This window comes from Cheilinus undulatus, linkage group 16 (genome assembly GCF_018320785.1).
Source record: "Cheilinus undulatus linkage group 16, ASM1832078v1, whole genome shotgun sequence".
NCBI lineage: Eukaryota > Metazoa > Chordata > Actinopteri > Labriformes > Labridae > Cheilinus > Cheilinus undulatus.
This window is the reverse complement of record NC_054880.1, coordinates 2,357,359-2,378,666: the sequence shown is the minus strand read 5'-3', so window position 1 is coordinate 2,378,666 and position 21,308 is coordinate 2,357,359. Positions and strand designations below refer to the sequence as shown.

Genomic DNA, 21,308 nt, shown 5'->3' with positions numbered 1-21,308 from the left:
AGTTTTTCTCCCTCCTCATGACAGCTTTATTGATAGGCTTTTTCATCGTATTAGTTTTTATCTGCTTCCTGAATCTCATTTGACTGTCTGTCTGCCGAGTATTCAAAAAAGGAAAAAATTATGTGCGAGTAAAAGGTGGAATGAGTTGTTTTAGCGGATTATTTGTGAGTAAGTGTGTAAGAGGACGGCTGTTTACGCTTTACTTTTATCCTGAAGGCCCCAGGAATACACCGGAAGTGTTATTTTTTTCTTTCCGGGTTACGAAAGTATTTCTTTTTCGCCGGCTATAGTTAGCGCGTTTGGATAATCAAGCGTCCTGAAGGAGCAGAATGGTCCCACTAATTTGTTTAAATATTTTTTTCCCTCTCCGTTATTGACTTTTGGATTTGTGTAAAATGTCAGATTTTCAGGATCTATCAGGTTTGTTTTATTTTTTCCTCAGAGAACCAGCTTACTGCAGTGTTACAGAGAGATGAGCCTCTAGCTAACGTTTTAAGCAACGCAGATCAGTGTTAGCTAGCTGTCGAAAACAGATCTGATTTCTGAACTTTAACACTTTTTGAAGATTTTTCAATGATGTTATCATTTGTCTGATGACACTTTACGTTAGTAGAGATCAGTGATCACCCCATAAATCTGGTTTCATGTCGTCGATATATGGTCTCTTTGTCATTTTCGCCACATAAAGAAAAACCCGCACAGCAAACTCTGTCTGAATCAGAATCTATGTCTATTAACACGACTGTTTACATTTAAGGAAAGGAAACTTTATTGAAATTGGACCATTTAAACCTGGAACAATGCAACGTGGTTTACAGAGACATTAAGAAAAATCAAGGTAGTCTTTATTACCCCTGTAAAGGGTAATTTACTTTGCAGTCAGCAGACCAAACATTCATTGAACACATCCATCCATCAGGACAAATAACTATATAGTGTGTAAAAGAATACAAATTTCAATTACATCAAGATTTACAGGGTGCCAATTGCACCACTGACACATTGGTCAGACCTGTATGCAAACGGTAGCTGATCCAGAATACCCTTTACTGAGGTCAAAAGAAAGTCTTTGACAATTTTCTCAAATCACTTCATTGCCAGTGAAGTAAGTGCTATTGGCCCAAAGATATTGAGTTATTTTCTTTTTATGGAGCACTGGTTTCATTCATCACATCAAGAACATCAAACATGTGATACAGAGCAAAACAAAATATTGAAACACAAACAGATCAAAATACAACACTAAAAAAAATCAACAATAAGGGTTTTGTCCTAAGAATAGCTTATATTAATCCCTAGAGAGGACATCAGGGTATTGCAGAAACCCAAACAAAATAGCTATTAGTGTTGTATAACTCATTCTTTACAGTAAAGGCAAAGTCAAAGCGACATGAATTTACATAGTAAAACTATTAGCTGCAAACTACACAAACAGCAGTGTGACAGTATAACATGGTACAGTATGGGATATTACAATAAAATATAAAGTACAAGACAAAGGTAAGCAGAAGCAAAATATAAAAGGCTAAAATGGTCCTATACAGCACACTACTGTGTTACAACATCATTTGGTGGAAACATGAAATTTTGAATTTGATTGTTAACTTTCAAAGCTTAAGTGCAATAGTTTAATGAAATATGAGTTATATGGTATCAATGGTTAAAAAATATGAAGGGCTGTAGCTTACACTGTTTTAGAGTCTTGCAACCAATTTTAATTTAATTTAATTTAATTTAATTTCTTCTGACCTCTTCCAGGTTTTTCTGCAGTATACTGCATGGCTGCCACGTGATTAAAAAACGCATTATGGAGAAAGCAGTTGTGACCAAGCTCTTTGATTTGTCAACTAGACTTCTGTGATGTGGAATCTGTTAGATTTGATCCTGCCCCCAGCTTTTCTCACTGACAGACATTTGTCATGAAGAATACATTTTCTAAAGACAGCACACAGTGACCTTGTAATTTCTTATTTAAATGACAGCAACAGTGCAGAGCATTAATGAACATTAACAACATGAAAAGAGTACAACGCTGCAGGAAAGATCTGTCTCTACGCAGTTCGTGGACTTAATGTTCAATCTGCAGGACTTATTGACATGAGACAGCTGATGGTTTGTGTCTGCCAACTGAAGAGAACTTGAAACTACACAGACAGACCCAGGTTATAAAGAACTGCAATATGCTTCATGATTATTCAACATCTGATTTTTTCTTTTTTATTGTAAAAATATTAGATATATGGTAAAAAAAAAAAAATATATATATATATATATATATATATATATATATATATATATAATGATAATAACTTTAGAGGAACTATATTTTGATAGAACTTTTAAAATAGGGGTTTACTAAGTGCTTTAACATAAATGCAGAAACATACACAAGAGCAAAGTATAAAAACCCTGAAACAAGAGAACCTAATGAACAACAACAGGAAAAAAAGTGCCAATAAAGAACTGAAATAACCCAAACAAACATATCCATCCAACCCAAACACAGTAAGAACCCAAGAAATACACCATGAGAACCGCCACACAACAAACCAGCAACATAAACCAGGATTGGGAAGACCAAAGATGAAAGCATGGAAAAATAAATAATAGGCAGAAATTAAACCTTTTAAAAGGGGGTAGAAGCCATGTCATGAAATAGGGACGATAAAAAGAAACAATAAGGACTAAAAATAAAAACAAAGCATGTCTCTAAAAGTAATGTATAAATCTTAATATCTAAAACTTTGAGGAAGTCAATGCAGGGGAGTTAAAATTGTGGCGATGTGATATTGTCTGTGTCTGGTTAGGGGAGAAAGAGAAGTTAGTGAAAGTTAGTCATGTCCACAGGGAATAAGGGCAGGGATTACTTTTTTATTGTGTTTTTTGTTGTTGTTGTTGTTTTTGCAACAATTTCTATGTTTAAAAAAATGGACACCCGGGTGTACAACTAGCGAATGCTTGAGTCAAAGGTCATAGGGTAATATGAATAAGAAAATTAAAGTTAATGCAAATCTCTAACTCAAAGTATGGTATAAGAAAAAACTCACAGCTTCTCTTGGTGTGTTCTCCTGTATTTCAGTGCTTCCTCCTGAAGTCCAACAGCTGTTGGTGAGTAAAAATGTGCCACCTATGCAGCAGGACTGGAGCCCCCTGTGGCATCAGGAGGAAACTGAACCTCCATACATTAAAGAGGAACAGGAGGAACTGTGGAGCACTCAGGAGAGTGAGCAGCTTCAAGGACTGCAGGAGGCTGATATTATCAAGGTCACATTCGATCCTGTGTCTGTAAAGTCTGAAGATGATGAAGAGAAACTTCAGTCCTCACAGCTTCATCAAAACCTCACTGAACAGATGGAGACAGGAGCTGTTGGAGAGGACTGTGGAGGATCAGACGCAGCTAGGAATACAGATCCAGAGGGAGATATAGAACCAGTGACTGAAGTCAAGACTGAAGACACTTCTGAACTTGAGACTGGTGATTGTAAGAATGTCGAGGCCACAATGGTGCATCAGTCAGGTTCAAACTCTGAGGAAAGAGTTAAAAGAAAAAAGACTGAGAAAAAAACTCATAGCTGCTCTCTTTGTGGTGAAATATTCAAAAAGAAAAGTAATCTCACCAGACACTTGAGAATTCACACAGGAGAGACACCCTTCAGTTGCTCTGAGTGTAATAAAACATTTAGTCGTAAAGCAAGTATGACTGATCACATGAGAACTCACACTGAAGAAAAACCCTTCAGCTGCTCTGAATGTGTTAAAACATTTAAACAGGAGTCTGATCTGAAAGTACATATGGCACATCACAGAGGAGAGAAACCCTTCAGCTGCAGTGTTTGTGACCAAACATTCTTTTGGCCCTCTCAGTTAAATAAGCACAAATGCGATGGTGGCCAAGCACCAAAGCTTCATCAAGACAAAACAAAGTTAAAAACTGAGGCTGAAATGGGACCTCATGATGAGGAGTGTGGAGGACCAGAAAAAGCCAGGAGCTCAGATCCAGAGGGAGATTTACAACTAGATATTAAGGTCAAGACTGAAGACTTGTCTGAACCTGAGACTGATGACAGCGATGATTGGAAGGAGACAATGGAACATCAGTCAAGTTTAAACTTAGGGGAAAAGAACAGAGATAAGGGACTGATTTCTAACAAGAAACTGCATAGCTGCTCTCAGTGTGGTAAATTATTTAAGTTTAAATGGTCTCTGATCATTCACATGAGAACTCACAAAAGAGATAAAGACTTAACCTGCTCTGAGTGTGGTACAGTAAACCAGAGTGGAAACATGTGTGACCACATGAGAAAACTAGCAAGAAAAAAAACATATAGCTGCACTGTGTGCAATCAAAAATTCAAACATAAAGTCAGTATGACTCGACATATGATAACTCACACAAGAAGTATTTTCTTTAGCTGCTTCGAGTGTGGTAAAAGATTTACCCAAAAAGGTAACCTGACCAGACACATGAGAAGTCACACTGGAGACAAACCTTTCAGTTGCTCTGAGTGTGGTAAAAGATTTAACCGTAAACTTTCTCTGACTGCTCACATGGCACAACATGGACAAGAGAGACCCTTTATCTGCCTTGAGTGTGGAAAGAGTTTTATCTATAATGCTCATTTGACTGATCACATGAGGATTCACACAGGAGAGAAACCATTCACGTGCTCAGAATGCGGTAAACGATTTGCTTATAAAGGATCTCTGAAAAAACATATGATAACTCACACTGGAGAGAAACCCTTCAGTTGCTCTGGGTGCGCTAAAAGTTTTAAGGATAAAGCAAATTTGAATAAACATATGAGAATTCATACAGGAGAAAGACCTTTAAGCTGCAGCACTTGTGACCAAAGATTTTCATGGTATTCTCAGTTAAGAAGACACAAGTGTGGTGTTGATCATGCTTCAGAGCCATTAAAAAGACAAACAAAGTTAAAAAGAAAGACAGAAAAGGGAGCTGATGTAGAAAACAGTGGAGGATCAGAAGAAGCCAGGAACTCAGAACAAGACAGACAATTACAAGCAGAGATTGAGGTTTCCATAGAAGACTATTCTGAACCTGAGACTGCTGACTTTCATGATTCCTTAAGAAACAAGGATGATCTATCAGTTTTACAGTGAGAGATTAGGGCATTCCAGTCATAGTTATGAAATGTAATACTGGTGACAAACCAGTAACAAGTAAAATTCTGCTGCTGAATATGGTAATAGTTCCAGCTGGAGTTATGAAAAGTCACACAGAGAGAAACAGTGATCTCCAGTATGAAACTATAAATTAGAAATGTATGTAACTTTGAAAAAGTATAAGCAGGTAATTATCTGCTGTCACCTAGAGTAACCCCCTGACTGTTTTTTCATCCAATGGAATTGCTCTAAGCAACTACAACAGAGACTGTGATTACTCATGGTGTCTATCATTGAACGAATACTAAATCGTACTACTGATTTTTTTTTTTTCTTCATAAAATACGTTGTGGATTTTCTTTTTTTTGACAGACATTTTCTTTGGATGAGAAATATAAATGGGTTTATTTTAAGTGGGCATTTTGGACTCAAAGAATTGGAGATGTGTGATGTAAACTTAGAGATAATCAGTATACTGGATGACTTTATGGTATTGTGTCTCTGGGAAGATGTGGGTATAATGTTCTCCAGGCCGACAAAGACCAACAGATATAGAAACCTTCTCTGCTGTAACCCAGAGGACTGTGTTTAATTTTCATCCCTCAAACTTAATTAATTTCTCACACTGCAGAGAACCACTGGCACCCAGCCTGAAACTGCTTCTCTATTACACAAATCAAGAACTTCACATCCAACAGTTTTCTCTATTTTCACACCAGTGTTATTAGCATAAACTATTGTGAAACCTTGATCAACAGTGCTACAACTAATTTAAGAGAAACTCTGGAAGTGCCCTTTTTCCGGCCATCACATTGAGTAATGTGTTTGATGTTCAATCATACTTAAAGCAAACATAATCCTGTTTTCATTCAATATATCATTTCTCACAATTGGTTTCATCTAAAAGCCAACAGGTAAACCTCAAACCAGTTGTTCCCAGCAGTTGGGTTGGTACAAATGTGTCTATGGAAAAAAAAGTAATCTGTCAAAAAGTGAATAAAGCACATTTTAACTATGTTTCTTTTCTTGGCTCTGACACATGCCGTTTGCTATCTTAGGTTGACTACACTACATTTAATTAAATTGAGCTGAGGCTAAAATTATGAACCAATTCATTGAAAATTCACAACCCAGGCTCAGATTTGCTGTCGACTGCTTGAGGGTTTTCGTTCTAAAATAAAGGGTTGGACATTTAAAACCACCTTTATTCTGAAGGCCGAGAGTGTGCCGGATGTTACAATTTTGTTTCCGGGTCCAGAAGCTTCTCTCCTGCCAAGTGTGATTAGCATGTTTGGATGACCCAGCGTCCTGTCGGGTTCCCTGTAAAGTGTTCAGAGTTTTTGTTCCCTTCTTTAACTCTTGGATGTTTTTTTTAAAAATGTCCGGGTTTCAGGATCTTTCAGGTGTGTTTTCTTTCTTCTCCTGTAAACATGTTTATTGTAAACGTTATAGGGAGCTGAGCCTTTAGCTAACGTTTACATCCACACAGCTTCATGGTAGGCACAGCTAGCTCCAGTTGTAACGTTACAGTTAAATGACTGGTGTGTTCAAGGCGATAACAAAATACGTTGTGCCCGTGAATTTATTTCTCCTCGTTGTAGGTACCAGATATGTCCGGACTGGCAGTGAAGGAAGTCGCAGGACCCCGGACTGATCTGTCAGCCTGGACACATCTGTAACACCTGTCATTACCGGCCAGAATGCATATATGAATTACTATAACCACAGATTTGCCTCAAATAACTTATATGATTTTTCAACAAATCTACAAGGCAGGTGAAATAAATACATGCGTTGTTTATCGCCATCATGATTCACTCAGACACATGGTAGTGGTTCAGTCACTTGCCAATAAAGAAAAAAAAAAAAAACACACTTCTTTTACGTTAGTGCACGCGCCTCTGAGGAGGACCACCTGTGCTGGTGTGACAGTAGTGGGCCCCCAGTGGCATGTTAAGCTGTGACATCAATATTTCATGTTGCTTTAATTTGTTTTTAACTGAATAACCACTCTTATCAAAGCAAAATATATTTATTTATGTGTGCTATATCAAAACCCCTTTTCTAAAAATAGACTCAGAATGAGTTAAATGTGGAAAAAATGGGAAGAAAATGCAGTGCAATGGAGTTGCAAAAGTAGCAGAAATGGGCCATAGTAGCAGAAACAGCCAGGAAAAGTGGTGTAAAGAGATTTAAAAGTGGCAAAACTGAATAAAAAAAAATGTGAAATGTGGTTAAAACTAGCAATAAATGGGCAACAGAGTGAGGAGGGGGATTTAAAAAGTGGCAAAATGGGCAAAGCAGATTGTGAAATGTGGTTAAAATTGGCAAAAATTGATAGAGTGGACTGACAGGGTTTAATAGTGATAAAAATGGTTAACGGGGACTACTATGTGGCAAAATAGGCAAAGTGGTGAAAATAATTTTAAAATTCTGAAATTGGGTTAAAAAGTGGTAGAAATTTGTCTAAAGTGGCAAAAGTTGGGGCAAAAGGTGGTAAAATCGGATTTAAAAAAACGGCGAATAATAGTGACAAAAATGGGCAGAAAAGATAGCTTAAAAGTGGCACAAAAAATGATTTCCAAATCAGAACCCAATAATAGTATGGCACACTTTCCAGGTCCAAAGTGAGGAAACTGTTAGTCAGGATGCTAGCACAAATGCTATATATTATCAATAAATCACAGCTGGGGAGGGACCATTCTCTGGGTTTGTCAGGGGCCCAAACAACTTTATGGGTTGGCCTGACTGTCACCAGGCATTACTTAAAGGCAAAGGACAGAACATTTGATTGCCACTTTAAAAAAAATCACCCAATTCATTATTTTTTCTGTATTTCATTATATGGTATTATTGGTCAAATAAAGTCTGCTTAAACTATGAGACTCAAACTTTACCATGTAAATTTTCAAAGCTTTCTCTAAGGTCTAATTCCATTTATATTTTACCATAGTGTTGACTTATAGAAAATCAGATCAGCTGACTTTGTGACTTTAAGGGGCAACTTAAAATCCTAGTTTGGTCTTTAAATGAATTTATATCTTCCCTTTATGTCTTTTGAAGTGCTACCTGCTGATGTACAACAGCTGTTAGTGAAGAAAGAAGAGCCTCCTGAGCAGCAAGAATGTAGCTCCAGTCTGGATCAAGAGGACACCAAGCCCTCACACATTAAAGAGGAACAGGAGGAACAATGGATCAATCAGGATAGAGAGCAGCTTCAAACACTGGGAGGGGCTGATATGAAGTTCCTGTTCAGTCCGGTTTCTGTGAAGACTGAAGATGATGAAGAGAAACCTCAGTCTTTGCAGCTTCACCAGATAAAAATAGAACAGATGGACACAGGAGCTGATGGAGAAAACTGTAAAAAATTAGAACAAGCCAGGAGCTCAGATCCAGAAGGACATTTACATCCAGAGATTGAGGTCAAACTTGAAGACCCTTCTGAACCTGAGACTGAAAACTGTAACAATGTTAAGTACACAACAGTGTTCCCATCAGGTTTAAAGTCAGTGGAAGAAGTTAAAGATGAGGGACCAAAGACCAATGAGAAACTGCACAGCTGTTCTGAGTGTGGTCAGAATTTCAAAAGGAAAAGTTCTCTAACTAGTCACATGAAAATTCATACAAGAGAGGAACCCTTTGGTTGCTCTGTGTGTAGTGCAAAATTTAACCTTAAAGCACATCTGGAACGGCATATGGCTCTTCATGTTGAAAAGAAACCCATCAGCTGTCCTGTGTGTGGGAGAGGATTTAAACTTAAAAGCAATCTGACTGATCACTTGAGAACTCACACAGGAGAGAAACCTTTCAGCTGCCCTGAGTGTGGCAACAGATATAGACGTAAAAGTCATATGATGGATCATTTGAGGTCTCACACAGGAGAAACACCCTTCAGTTGCTCTGAGTGCGGTAAAAGATTTAATCGCAAGGAATCAGTGAACCAACATATGTTGATCCACACAAGAGACAAACCTTTTGGTTGCTCTGAGTGTGGTAAAAAATTTAACTTTAAGAGAGATCTGAGACAGCATGTGAGAATTCATATGGTTGAGAAACCCTTCATCTGCTCTGACTGCGGTAGAGGTTTTACTCATAAACAACATCGAACTCTACATAAGTGCGTTCATACAAAACCTAAAATTTTTTGCTCTGAGTGTGGTAAAGAATTCGGTAAACCAAGTTCTCTGAACAGGCATATGATGATTCACACTGGTGAGAAACCCTTTAGTTGCTCTGAGTGTGATAAAAGTTTCAAGGATAGAGCAAATTTAAAGAAACACATGCGAAATCATACAGGAGAAAAACCTTTAAGTTGCACTTCTTGTCACCAAAGATTCAGATGGCAAGCTCAGTTAAGAAAACACAAGTGTGTTGGTCGACATGCCTCAGCACCATTAATAACTGACAATAAGCTGAACAGCCAAATACAAACAGGATCTGTTGTAGAGGTCTGTAGAGGATCAGAAGGAGGCAGGAACTTGGATCCAGATGGACATTTACATGCAGAGATTGAGGTTAGCATAGATGACTTTTCTGAACCTGAAGGTGAAGACTTTCGTGATGATTCCTTGAGAACCAGTGGCCATCTGTCTGTTTCACAATGAGAGAGAAGGAAATTTCCATCAGTCATGAAATGTAATATTGTGATGAACCAGTAAGCAGTAAAAAATAGCTGTTCTTACATGGCAAAAGTTTCAGTCAGAGTTAACATCCTTTCTATTTTTGAAGAAATGTAGACAATAGTAGGTGTTTCTGACGGAATATTCTTTTTCTGTGCTCTCAAAGCATAAAATGAAAATGGGCTATAGCTTTAGTGGCAGTTTTTTTAGATCTGGACAGTATTTTCTTTTTAATAGATAGCCAGACAGATAGATAATTATGCTTGATGGAGCTGCCTGAGCATGGATATAAGCCACCATTCTCAAACTACAACAGTGCCTACAACCTCATTTTGTCTTGTTGCTCTGATTGCCCATGATGAATACAACAGACAGAACGTACATCCACTTTCAGAGTCCTTTTTGAAAATTTCTGCCCTTTGGGAGGGTTCTCTGATGAATTTGAAATATTTTGCATGCAATCGATGTATGACACAATCTGCCTGACATGTCTGATTTGTACATAAGTATCTCATCAGCATACTGGATGATTTTATGTTAGTGTGCCTCCAGAAAGAAGTGGATATAATTTTACCTCTTTCTTTAGATTTTATTGATTTTAGATATCCCCTTTTATCATTATCATACGGGTAAATACATATGGTTTTCCTCTTCCCAATGTGTTTATAAGAATGTGCTTCTATTTGGATTAGTTTCCCCTTCCACGTGATCTAGAGGGGCTGTTTAATGATTTTTTTTCTTTTTTTTTTTTGTTTTTTTGTTTGTTTGTTTGTTTGTTTTTTGTATCTTACTTTTGACACATGCCATGTACTGGATTAGGTCGAAATAACACTCGTTTTCATTAAATAAGTCTGTTTGGTCCAAAATGTCAGAACTTGATTTCTTTTTACAGTGTTGGTGACTGTTTTTAATGCTTGACTGGTGAATAATTTACTTTAGACTTTATGTGGTAGTAAAACAGAAACAGTGCTAAAGAGAGTAGAAGGCTGTCAAAGTCATAAAAGCAACAACTACTGAAACTGTGTAAGCATGAAACATGTTTAGTAAAAGATTTGAGCTAAAGATTTTATTCCTTAGCATGTGCTCTGACTTTCTAGCTAGTTAGTCATAACATGTAATTGTTAAAAGATAGTTCTTTTGATAAGATAAATGCACTTTTTAAACAGAAACTGAAAAAAATAGTAGTAGTGCACAGTGGAGACACTGACAAGTTCTGCATTTAAAAATTTGTTGATTTAAGTACAGTATAATGGTATTAGAATTACAATATGGCTCAACAATGAGGAGGAGACATATGTGCAGTTTAGCAGAGGGATAAAAGAGCATGTTCACATGTCAAAACTCATTAAAGGTGCAGTGCATAAAATTGGAGAATATTGGCAACATCTAACAGTTACATTTTAGATCGTGATGCTCACTTCTGGTGGTAATTGTGGGTACCAGCTGAGTAAAAAGTGGGACTCTGCTATTTGCTTCTCTCTGGTAATGTAGAAACACACAAAGTAGTATCTTATGCAAGAAGAAAAAATCAAAGATGGTGGACTACATTGAGGGGAGACCTGTGTATTTGGTTTTTTTGTTTGTTTGTTTATTTCATTTCTAACAGGTTAAATATACTGAGCATCCCTAAAGGTCTGATCCTAAAACCACCCTTATCTGATCTTGAATCTTCTTGATTGCACTCACCTTGATTAATATTAAAAAGTCTTCATCCTTTTTGTCCTTTTTGCCAAAACTGAACTCAAATTGAAATTTTAAAAATGCTTAAAGGTTGACACTCCTTTGGAAAAGATATTTGAAGATGAACAATTTGACATCACTACCCAGAGTGCACTGCACAAAATCGCAGCCTACTTGCTACTATTATTTTTATCTTCTCAGAATGTAAAAATGTGAACATGCCTCCTCCTTTGTCACCAGCCTTGATCCAGATCGTAAAACTATTCACAAATCCAATTCTCTGTAATTGTAATTTTCTTTATAGTTGTAAAACGTTGGACATTTTAAACCATACCCTTATTCTGAAAACCGGATGGATATTCAAACTGGTGTATTGTTTCCGGGTTCGGAGGGTTCTTCACCGCTGAGCCAGTGCTATCATGTTTAGATGACCCTGCGTCCTGTTAGAGCGGAATAATCCAAGAAAACAGTGTTCAGAGTTTACTTATTCTTTAACTTCTGGATGTCTGTAAAATGTCCTGGTTTGAGTATCTTTCAGGTTTGTTTTCTTTCTTCTTTTAGTCTTGTTTACCTTTGAATGTTTCAGGAAGCTTAGCTTTTATGCTAGCGTTTACTTCCACACAGTAAGGTGTTAGAAGACTAGTGTTTCTTGTGTGATTAATTGTGGGGTCCAGTGTGCCTTGAATCGTGTTCTCTCCGCAATATTTCGTTCAAGATTGTCCTTTGAGTTTGTTAAAATCTAAACTATTTATATTTGATTACAGAGTCCGAGTGATTATATGCTGGCCTAGCTAACAGGCTGCTAGTTAGCTAGCAGGCTACTTTATTCTGTACAGTCACTTTGTTGATCGTAGTTAGTGTGTATTACTATGACGAATTTGTGTATCTCCGTTTAACACATCGTGGGTCTGAGCTACGTTTATCTGCTTAAACATACGTTACATACAAACAAAAAGATGACCGCTTTACAGTGCGACATACACTAACCGGTCACTCTATTAGGTACACCTGTTAAATAGCTTTAAAACACAAGTAGGTAATCAGCCAATCACCTGGCAGCATCTTATTGCATTTAGGCATGTTGATGTGGTCAAGACGACTTGCTGGGCATCAGAATGGGGAAGGAAGAGGATTTAAGTGACTCTGAACTTGGCATGTTTGTTGGTGCCAGACAGCTGGGTCTGAGTATTTCAGAAACTGCTGATCTTCTGGTATTTACACACATTCATCTCTGGGGTTTACAGAGTAATAGTATGACAAAGTAAATTTACCAGGGTACAACCAAGGTATGCTGAATACCATCTCTGAACACAGAACAAGTTGGACCTTGAAGCAGATGGGCTACAGCAGCAGAACATCACACTGGCTGCTGCTCCTGTTGGGTAAAATCAGAAAACTTGAGGCTACAATTCCCGCGGGCTCACCAAAATTGGGCAATAGAAGACTTGACTAATGTCGCCTGGTCTGATGAGTCCTGGTTTCAGCTGCAACATTTACATGGTAGGGTCAGAATTTGGTGTAAAGAACATAAAAGTATTGATCCATTCTGCCTTGTATCAACAGTTCAGGCGGTTATAAAAAGGACAGAAAAAGTGCAACAATTTCAGGATACCCTGCAACACTAATGAGGAGTGAAAATGAGCTCCTGGATTGGTTTTATATCTTCAGCACCTTTTAATTAAAATTTTGATTTATTGAAATTAAGACTTGTAAGGACAGCTTAAAATCCCTGTGTGGTCTTAAAATAAATGTATATGTTTCCTTTATTTCTCTTTCTGTATTCCAGTGCCACCTGCTGATGAACAGCAGCTGTTGGCAAGTGAAGAAGAGCTTCCTGAGTCACAGGAGTGGAGCCCAAGCCTGGATCAAGAGGACACCAAGCCCCCAAGCATTAAAGAGGAGCAAGAGGAACTGTTCATCAGCAAAGAAAGAGAGCAGCTTCAAGGACAAGAGGAGGTGGATATCAAGTTCCCGTTCAGTCCTGTTCCTGTGAAGACTGAAGATGATGAAGAGAAACCTCAGTCTTTGCAGCTTCATCAGATAAAAATTGAACAGATGGAAACAGGAGTTGATGGAGAGGACTGTGGAGGATCAGGACAAACTTGGAGCTCAGCTCCAGAGAGATATTCACATCCAGACATTGAGGTCAAAATTGAATACTCTTCTGAACCTGAGGTTGAAGTCTGTAACAAGATGAATTGCACAACAGTGTATCAGTCAGGTTTAAGCTCTGTTGAAAGAGTTAAAGATGAGGGACCAAAGACCAATGAGAAACTGCACAGCTGTTCTGAGTATGGAAAAATATTAAATATGCAAAATAATCTAACCAACCATATCCATACAAGAGAGAAACCATTGGGATGCTCTGAGTGTAGTGCAAAATTTAGCCTTAAAGCACATCTAGTACGACATATGGCAGTTCACATGACAAAGAACCCCATCAACTGCCCTGTGTGTGGTAAAGAATTTCAACGTAAAAATTTGACAGATCATTTGAGAACTCACACGGGAGTGAAACCCTTTAGCTGCCCTGAATGTGGCAAAAGATTCAGACGTAAAAATCAGATGAGGGATCATTTGAGGTGTCACTCAGAAGAGACACCCTTCAATTGCTCTAAGTGCGGTAGAGGATTTAATTGCAGGGAATCTTTGAACCGACATGTGTTTATCCATACAAGAGACAAACCCTTTGGTTGCTCTGAGTGTGGTAAAAAATTTCACTTTAAGAGAGATCTGAGACAGCATGTGAAAATTCACATGGAAGAGAAACCCTTCAGCTGCTCTGACTGTGGTAGAGGTTTTAATCATAAACAACATCTAACACTACATAAGTGCATTCATACAAAACCTAAGATCATTTGTTCTGAGTGTGGTAAAGAATTTGGCAAAACAAGTTCTCTGAAAAGGCATATGATGATTCACACAGGTGAGAAACCTATTTGTTGCTCTGAGTGTGGTAAGAGTTTCAAGGACAAAGCTCAGTTGAATAGACACATGAGAGTTCATACAGGAGAAAAACCCTTAAGCTGCAGTTCGTGTGACCAAAGATTCAGATGGCAAGCTCAGTTAAGAAGACATACATGTGTTGGTGGTTTAGCTTCCTCACCATTAATAACAGACATTAAACTCGAAAGCCACATACAAACAGGATCTGTTGTAGAAGACCTTGGTGGATCAGAAGGAGATAGGAACATGGATCCAGATGAACATTTACAAGCAGAGATTGAGGTTGTCATAGAGGACATTCATGATGATTCCTAGAAAACAAGTGGCCGTCCATCAAAGCAGATGGGTTGGCCAGATTCCATTTTTGTTACCAGGCTGAGCCATCTGTAAAATCCCAATCTGAAATGATTGTGCATGGTCCAAAAATGGACCTGACTAATCAGCATCATAAGATGAGAATAAGGTGGTAGCTACAGGGGTTTAGTTGTACCAGAAACTGGTACAAGCTGCTGCCACTGCTGTGGGTGTGAGATTAGCTTAGATGTGGCCAGAGCATAGCAGCAGTTTTATCAGAAATGGACCAGATGTATCTTTGTCTTTATTTTTCCTCTGAAAGAAGAGCAAATAACTGCACTGAAAGCTCTTCATGACAGAAAACATGTTATATGTTGCATGCTATTTTGCATGCAATTAATGTATGAAACAGTCTGGTCTGTCAGGTTAGAGCATCTGTATAACATCAGCATACAGGATGATTTTATGATAGGGTGTCTCTGGGAAGAAGTGGATAGAATTTTACCTCTGTACTTAGATTTCATTGAGCTTGTAGATATTCATTTTTTTCATTATCTTAAAGGAAGAATTTGTTTCACTGCTCAGTGTATTTATAAGAATTTATTCTATTTGGATTAGTTTCCCCTTCCATGCGATCCATAGGGCCTGTATTATGATTTTTCTTTCTCTCTCTTACTTTTGACATGTGCCTTGTACTATATTCAGTCCAAACAACACACTCTTCATTGAATAAATCCCTTTTGTCAAAGAATATCCGAAATGTGGGTCATTTTTTTGCAGCGTTGATGGTGGGTCCTGAGGCTAGACCAGTCAAGACCTGCCTTAAACTGTATGCAATACGGACACAGAATCAGATGCTGGAGAGCAGTGGGATGTCAAAGTTATAAGAGCATCAACCACCTAAAGAGTGTCAGTACTCAATATTTTAAGGAATGCATAGTTCAGCACAAGCTAAAGATTGTATTCTTTAGTGAGTATTCTGATTTGCTGGCTAGTTAGTTATAACATTTTATGGTAATCCTGGTTAATGATGATAATGAAAGCTCAGAGGTAAGCTAATAGGAAATTTTAGACCCTTCAGGAGTGCGGGAGCCCCTCTGAATTTCATCCCAACACCCCTGAAATGATTATAACAGAGCAAAATGCATCCTCCTGATTTTTAGAAGTCAGAAATGTTGCAAATATCTCAGTTTTATATTTTTGATAACAAACAACTATCTTGTAACTGACAACTCCATGTAAGGATGCAGAAAATAATTCATTCCTTTACTAATAAATGATAAAGTTCCCACGTGCAAAAAAATACCACACTTAATTTACGTAAATTTTATTTAAATGCTTAAATTCAGCTCTTTCATTATTTGAGGGAATGGGTATGTCATATACTTGTATCTTATTCTTCCCCTCATAATACTCCTAAAGGATTGTTTTCTTCTAATTGGGTTGGGGCAAACTGCTGTAACAGTGGGACTTAAGAGTGGATCATGTCTTCTTAATGTATTGATCTCAGGGAGGCTGGTATGGCTTTTGTCATCCTGTTATATTGTTATATATCAACTAAATGTGTATTTATATCAAATTTTCTCACAAAATGCTTAGAGATGTAACAAGTTTCCTTCATCGTCCATAAAATGAACAATAGTCCAAACTCCTTCAGAACACCGATCTTCTAAATATAGAAGTTTGTATCTATACTGGTGTGTTGTGTGTGGCAGCCTACATGTGAATCAATTATTTTGATTTTCTCAAATTTAAAAATGTATAATACTTTGTACAACACAAAAGACAGTCGATTAAATGGAATGAAGTAAATGTCGTGATATCTATCTATCTGTCTATCTGTCTGTCTGTCATATATCTGACATTTAAAACCCTGCGTTTATTCTGAAAACCGGATAGGTACACAGGAACTGGGTTTTTGTTTCCGGGTTATGAGGGCTCGTCTCCGCCGAGCACTGTTAGCATGTTTGGACGACCCAGCGTCCTGTAGGAGCCGAATTATTCCTAGAAAAGTGTTCATCTCCATCTTTAACCTTTGCATGTGTATGAAATGTCCGGGTTTCAAACTCTTTCAGGTTTGTTTTCTTCTTCTTCTGGAAGCTTGTTTACGGAAAATGTTTCAGCGAGCTTAGCTTTTTTTGCTAACCTTCACCTACACACAACAGACGTCTATTTTCCGTCTATTTGTGGTTTTCATTGTGCCTGCGAATCTTGTTCTCTCCATAATTTTTCGGTCGGAAATGTCGTTCGAGCTCTTTTTTTTTCTTTTTTAATTTGAGCGTTTCGTCTTTTATTTTGAAGTGTGCTAGCTTAGCTAACAGACTGCTAACTAGCGAACAGTTCCTTTGTCAAAGTTACTTTTTTGAGGTTGTGAGGTTATGACGAGTTTATTTTTCAGGCACATTGTGGATCCCAATGTCTGCCAAAACATACATTACGCACTGAGGGATAACTCTTAGTGTGATCTGAAGAGAGTGATCTCAAAACACCCAAGTGAGCGATCAGAAGGCATGGATGGCTTTAACAAAATGGAATAGAATAGAATGTAAAAGAGTCAGATATCAAGCATCTTTGGTCTGGCTACTTTGCAGAGTTGTATCAGTTGGTCTTCCCAGTCGTGAGCTCTAAATGGATGCCGCAGACAGACAGTGAGTGTGGACCCACCTGTATGCTGCGATTCACCAACTAGCGAGGAGATTGGACAGGTGGTGAACAAGCTGAAGGACAGGAAAGCACTAGGTGTATGAGAGATCCATTCAAAGATGCTCAAGGCAGGTGGTGAAACCTCCCTCCTGTGGTTGCATGCTCTCATCTGCTCTGCATTGGGAACAAGCATCATCCCTACTGACTGGAAGAGGGGCATTGTTGTTCCTACCTGGAAAGGAAAGGGTGATTTGTGAGAGTGTAACAACTGCAGTGGTATTACACAGTGTCGGGCAAGGTCCTTGCACTTATATTGCTGAACAGGATTTATGATGTAGAGCAGCTCACCTCCATTGACAGTTGAATCCATCAATCTGCTGACTGCGAAATTGAGCTCAACTGCAGACTTGGACTTGTGCATGGGGCTCTGGGTTTGCTGAGCAAGATATTGTGGTTCCCAGTATCAAAGCTTGCAGATGAAAGTCAGTCTTTCAGTCTTTGGTCCTTTCAGTCTTACCATGCTCTTGTGAGGCCTGGACATAGACTGATGACTAGAGGCACCACCTGAACTCCTTTGTGACAACTTGGTGCTTCTTTTGGTATTGTTGGTATGAGCATGTGTCTAATGCTGATGTGCTCAGGAAAGGGGGGATGTGAAGGGTCAGCTACCTGATGCCGGGGCAGCAGCTGCACTTTTACATGTAGCTGGCACGCTTTCCCAAGCTTGATCCAGCTCAACAGCTGCCCCCTCAACCGGTGGCAGCTGGGAGGGATGGGGCATGGGCTTGGCACAGGCCTGGAGGATGGCCATTAGGAGGCCAGAGCAGTACAGGACAAGGGTTAAAGGGACATCTTAAATTCCTAGTGTGGTCTTAAGATTAATTTATATCTTTCTTTTATGTCTCTTTCTGTATTGCAGTGCTTCCTGTTGATGCCCAGCAGATGTCTGTGTGTAAAAAAGAGCCTCCTGAGCAACAGGAGTGGAGTCCCAGCCTAGATCAGGAGGACACCAAGCCCTCACACATTAAAGAGGAACAGGAGGAATTTGGCATCAGCAATGAAAGAGAGCAGCTTCAAGGACAAGAGGAGGCTGATATCAAGTTCCCAATCAGTCCTGTTCCTGTGAAGACTGAAGAGAATGAGGATAAATCACAGTCTTTGAAACTCCATCAAATAAAAACAGAACAGATGGAAACAGGAGCTGATGGAGAGGACTGTGGAATACCAGAACAAGCCAGGAGCTCTGATCCAGAGAGACGTTTACATTCAGAGATTGAGGTCATGATTGAAGACTATCCTGAACCTGAGGTTGAAGTCTGTAAAAATGCGAATTGCACAACAGTGTATGAGTCAGGTTTAAATTCTGTTGAAAGAGTTAAAGATAAGGGATCAAAGACCAATGGCATTTATCACAGCTGTTCTGAGTGTGATCAGATATTCATTAGGAAATGTAATCTAACCAATCACATGAGAATTCATACAAGACAGGAACCCTTGGGCTGCTCTAAGTGTAGTGCAAGATTTAACAGTAAAACACATCTGGAACGACATATGAGAATTCACACGGTGAAGAAAATACTCAGCTGCCCTGAGTGTGGCAAAGGATTTAAACTTAAAAGCAGTTTGAAGGCTCACTTGAGAGCTCACAAGGAAAAGAAACCCGTCAGCTGCCCTGAATGTGGCAAAGGTTTTAGAGATAGAGGCAATCTGACGGCTCACTTGAGAACACACACAGGGGAGAAACCCTTCAGCTGCCCTGAGTGCGGCAAAAGCTATAGACGTAAAAGTCATATGATGGATCATTTGAGGTCTCACACAGGAGAAACACCCTTCAGTTGTACCGAGTGCGGTAAAAGATTTAATCGCAAGGAATCAGTGAACCAACATATGTTAGTTCACAAGGAGAAGCCTTTTAGTTGCTCAGAGTGTGGTAAAACATTCAACTTTGAGGGGTTACTAAACCAACATATGAAAATTCACACAGTGTCAAAACCCTTCAGCTGCACAGAGTGTGGAAAAGCTTTTCAACGTATGGTTAATTTGACTCAACATATGTGTGTTCATACAGAACAGAAAACCCTTATTTGCTCAGAGTGTGGTAAAGAATTTGGTGATAGACATTCTCTGAAAAGACACATGATGATTCACACTGATGAGAGGCCCTTTAGTTGCTCCGAATGCACTAAAAGCTTCAGGAATCAAGCAAATTTGAATAAACACATGAGAGTTCACACAGGAGAAAAACCTTTAACTTGCACTTCTTGTCATCAAAAATTCAGATGGCAAGCTCAGTTAAGAAAACACAAGTGTATTTGTGTTCATGCCTCAGCACCATTAAAAACACAAGTTACACTAAAAGGACAGATGGAAACAGAAGCCGATGGAGAGTGTAGTGGAGGATCAGAAGAAGGTAGGCACTTGGATCCAGATGGACATTTACATTCAGAGATTGAGGTTACCATAGAGGACTATTCTGAACCTGATGATTCCTAGAGAACCAGAAACCATCTGCCAGTTTTACCATAAGAGCTTGGAAAATTCCAGTCAGTCATAAAATGTAATGCAATTGACTAACAGTTGGCATTAACCTCTGAAAATCACACAGGAGAGAAACAGTAGATCTCCCTCTTTGCACTATATCGTTATTTACACCCTTAGTTTAATCTAAGCACCCCTGCAATAGTATTACCGTTGTTACAGACATTTTTACAGAAACTCTGCAAATGTCATGATTTGTTAAGTTATCGCTTTGAATTATATGTTTTAATAATCAAATTACCATTATCCTGTTGTCATGTCATATATTGGTTTATTCAAAAGTCTCAGTTGGCACAGCAAGTATATCTTGGATCAGTGGTTCTCAACTGTGGGGTTGGGACCCAAAAAGTTTGTCACAGAATCTTTTTAGATAGATTGTTTTGGGAAGAAATATGAAAAAATTATGTGGGCATATTATAAATACAGCTGTCTCTGTCTTTCACTTCTGACACATACAGTGTTCTATATTAGGCCCAAACTACACTCTTTTTCATTGAATAAATCTGTTTATTCCAAAAATATTAGAAATTTGTGTCATTATTTCTTACAGTGTTGGTGGTGAGTTATCTGCATAGGTTACTTGCAATTATACATATATAGTTAGACATACAATATGTCTCAATTAATGTTTCACCTATTAAAACGGTTGCAATTTCCTTCCTGAGTTCCTCCAGTTCAGACATTAACTCTTTAAATACGCCAAAAGACACAAGAGAAGGCAGCTTTACACTCATTTGAACGTTGTTTCACAAAATAGGTGCAGCAACACTAGTAGCAGTCCGCCCCTTTAAGTCCTAAACCTTGGTGTTCTTAGTGATCCACTTCTGAGATCTGGTTGTACAGGTTGAGATCTTCATAGATAGGGTAAGGAGGTAGTTTACCAATTTGTCCTCTGTAAATAAAGAGAATACTGTGCTGCTTCCTGTGTTGACCCAAAGATGGCCAACCTCCAGGGCATTACAGGTCACAGTGATGTGTATGAAATCTGTCACCAGTAAGAAATCCAAGAGCATTATGATATACAGCATCCAATGGATTTACAATAGAGGCAATGGCATGTGTGTAAAGAGTGTCTCCATAGTTTAAAACAGGTAAAATTGTTGCCTGACCAATCTCTTTTAAATTTCCCACTGTTAAGCATAACTTATTCCTGTAATGAAAACCAAGCTCTGGTCTTATTTTCCTTGCTAAATTAGAAATGTGAGACAAATCTTGGTTTAACCACATACCCAAACATTTAAACTTTTGGACATGTTCAATGCTAACATTCTCTAATGTGGTCAACATAATGGGCTCAATGTTCTGTCGAGAGAAAATCATATAGTTGATTTGTGGGGGCTCAACATCAATTTGAGATTGACTAGAGCATGCTGGGAAAAAAAAAGTTTAAAAACAGTCAGTAGCTGTGAGAGGGCTTGACTACTGAAGGATGCAGTAGAGCAGTGATATCAACGTGTGGCTCTT

The 21,308-nt window shown here is 38.5% G+C and overlaps 3 protein-coding genes and 1 gene segment (V, D, J or C); all 4 read left to right on the top strand.

Annotated features, from left to right (window-relative positions):
• The window catches only part of LOC121523659, a 189,612-nt gene that overhangs the window by 10,479 nt on the left and 157,825 nt on the right, over positions 1 to 21,308 (top strand).
• Positions 6,409 to 10,563, top strand: LOC121523570 (gastrula zinc finger protein XlCGF57.1-like). Its single transcript, XM_041808499.1, has 2 exons — positions 6,409 to 6,527; positions 8,188 to 10,563. The coding sequence occupies exons 1-2, from the start codon at positions 6,488 to 6,490 to the stop codon at positions 9,726 to 9,728; spliced, it is 1,581 nt and encodes a 526-aa protein (XP_041664433.1). The 5' UTR covers positions 6,409 to 6,487; the 3' UTR covers positions 9,729 to 10,563.
• On the top strand, positions 11,828 to 15,391 carry LOC121523578 (oocyte zinc finger protein XlCOF6.1-like). 2 transcript variants are annotated; one of them, XM_041808512.1, is made up of 3 exons: positions 11,828 to 11,961; positions 12,738 to 12,923; positions 13,210 to 15,391. In XM_041808512.1, exon 3 carries the CDS (start codon positions 13,479 to 13,481, stop codon positions 14,682 to 14,684), a length of 1,206 nt encoding a protein of 401 aa, XP_041664446.1. In that variant the 5' UTR covers positions 11,828 to 11,961; positions 12,738 to 12,923; positions 13,210 to 13,478; the 3' UTR covers positions 14,685 to 15,391. The 2 variants fall into 2 exon arrangements, with proteins under 2 accessions (XP_041664446.1, XP_041664445.1); XM_041808511.1 differs by lacking the exon at positions 12,738 to 12,923.
• Positions 16,605 to 20,258, top strand: LOC121523566 (gastrula zinc finger protein XlCGF57.1-like). The gene is made up of 2 exons (XM_041808496.1): positions 16,605 to 16,738; positions 18,226 to 20,258. The coding sequence occupies exons 1-2, from the start codon at positions 16,714 to 16,716 to the stop codon at positions 19,797 to 19,799; spliced, it is 1,599 nt and encodes a 532-aa protein (XP_041664430.1). The 5' UTR covers positions 16,605 to 16,713; the 3' UTR covers positions 19,800 to 20,258.

Coding starts and splice junctions, on each gene's coding strand:
- LOC121523570 (XM_041808499.1), top strand. CDS start 6,488: ATGTTTTTTTTAAAAATGTCCGGGTTTCAGGATCTTTCAG. Junction 6,528..8,187: donor CGGGTTTCAGGATCTTTCAG/GTGTGTTTTCTT, acceptor TGTCTTTTGAAG/TGCTACCTGCTGATGTACAA.
- LOC121523578 (XM_041808511.1), top strand. CDS start 11,937: ATGTCCTGGTTTGAGTATCTTTCAG. Junction 11,962..13,209: donor CTGGTTTGAGTATCTTTCAG/GTTTGTTTTCTT, acceptor TCTGTATTCCAG/TGCCACCTGCTGATGAACAG.
- LOC121523566 (XM_041808496.1), top strand. CDS start 16,714: ATGTCCGGGTTTCAAACTCTTTCAG. Junction 16,739..18,225: donor CGGGTTTCAAACTCTTTCAG/GTTTGTTTTCTT, acceptor TCTGTATTGCAG/TGCTTCCTGTTGATGCCCAG.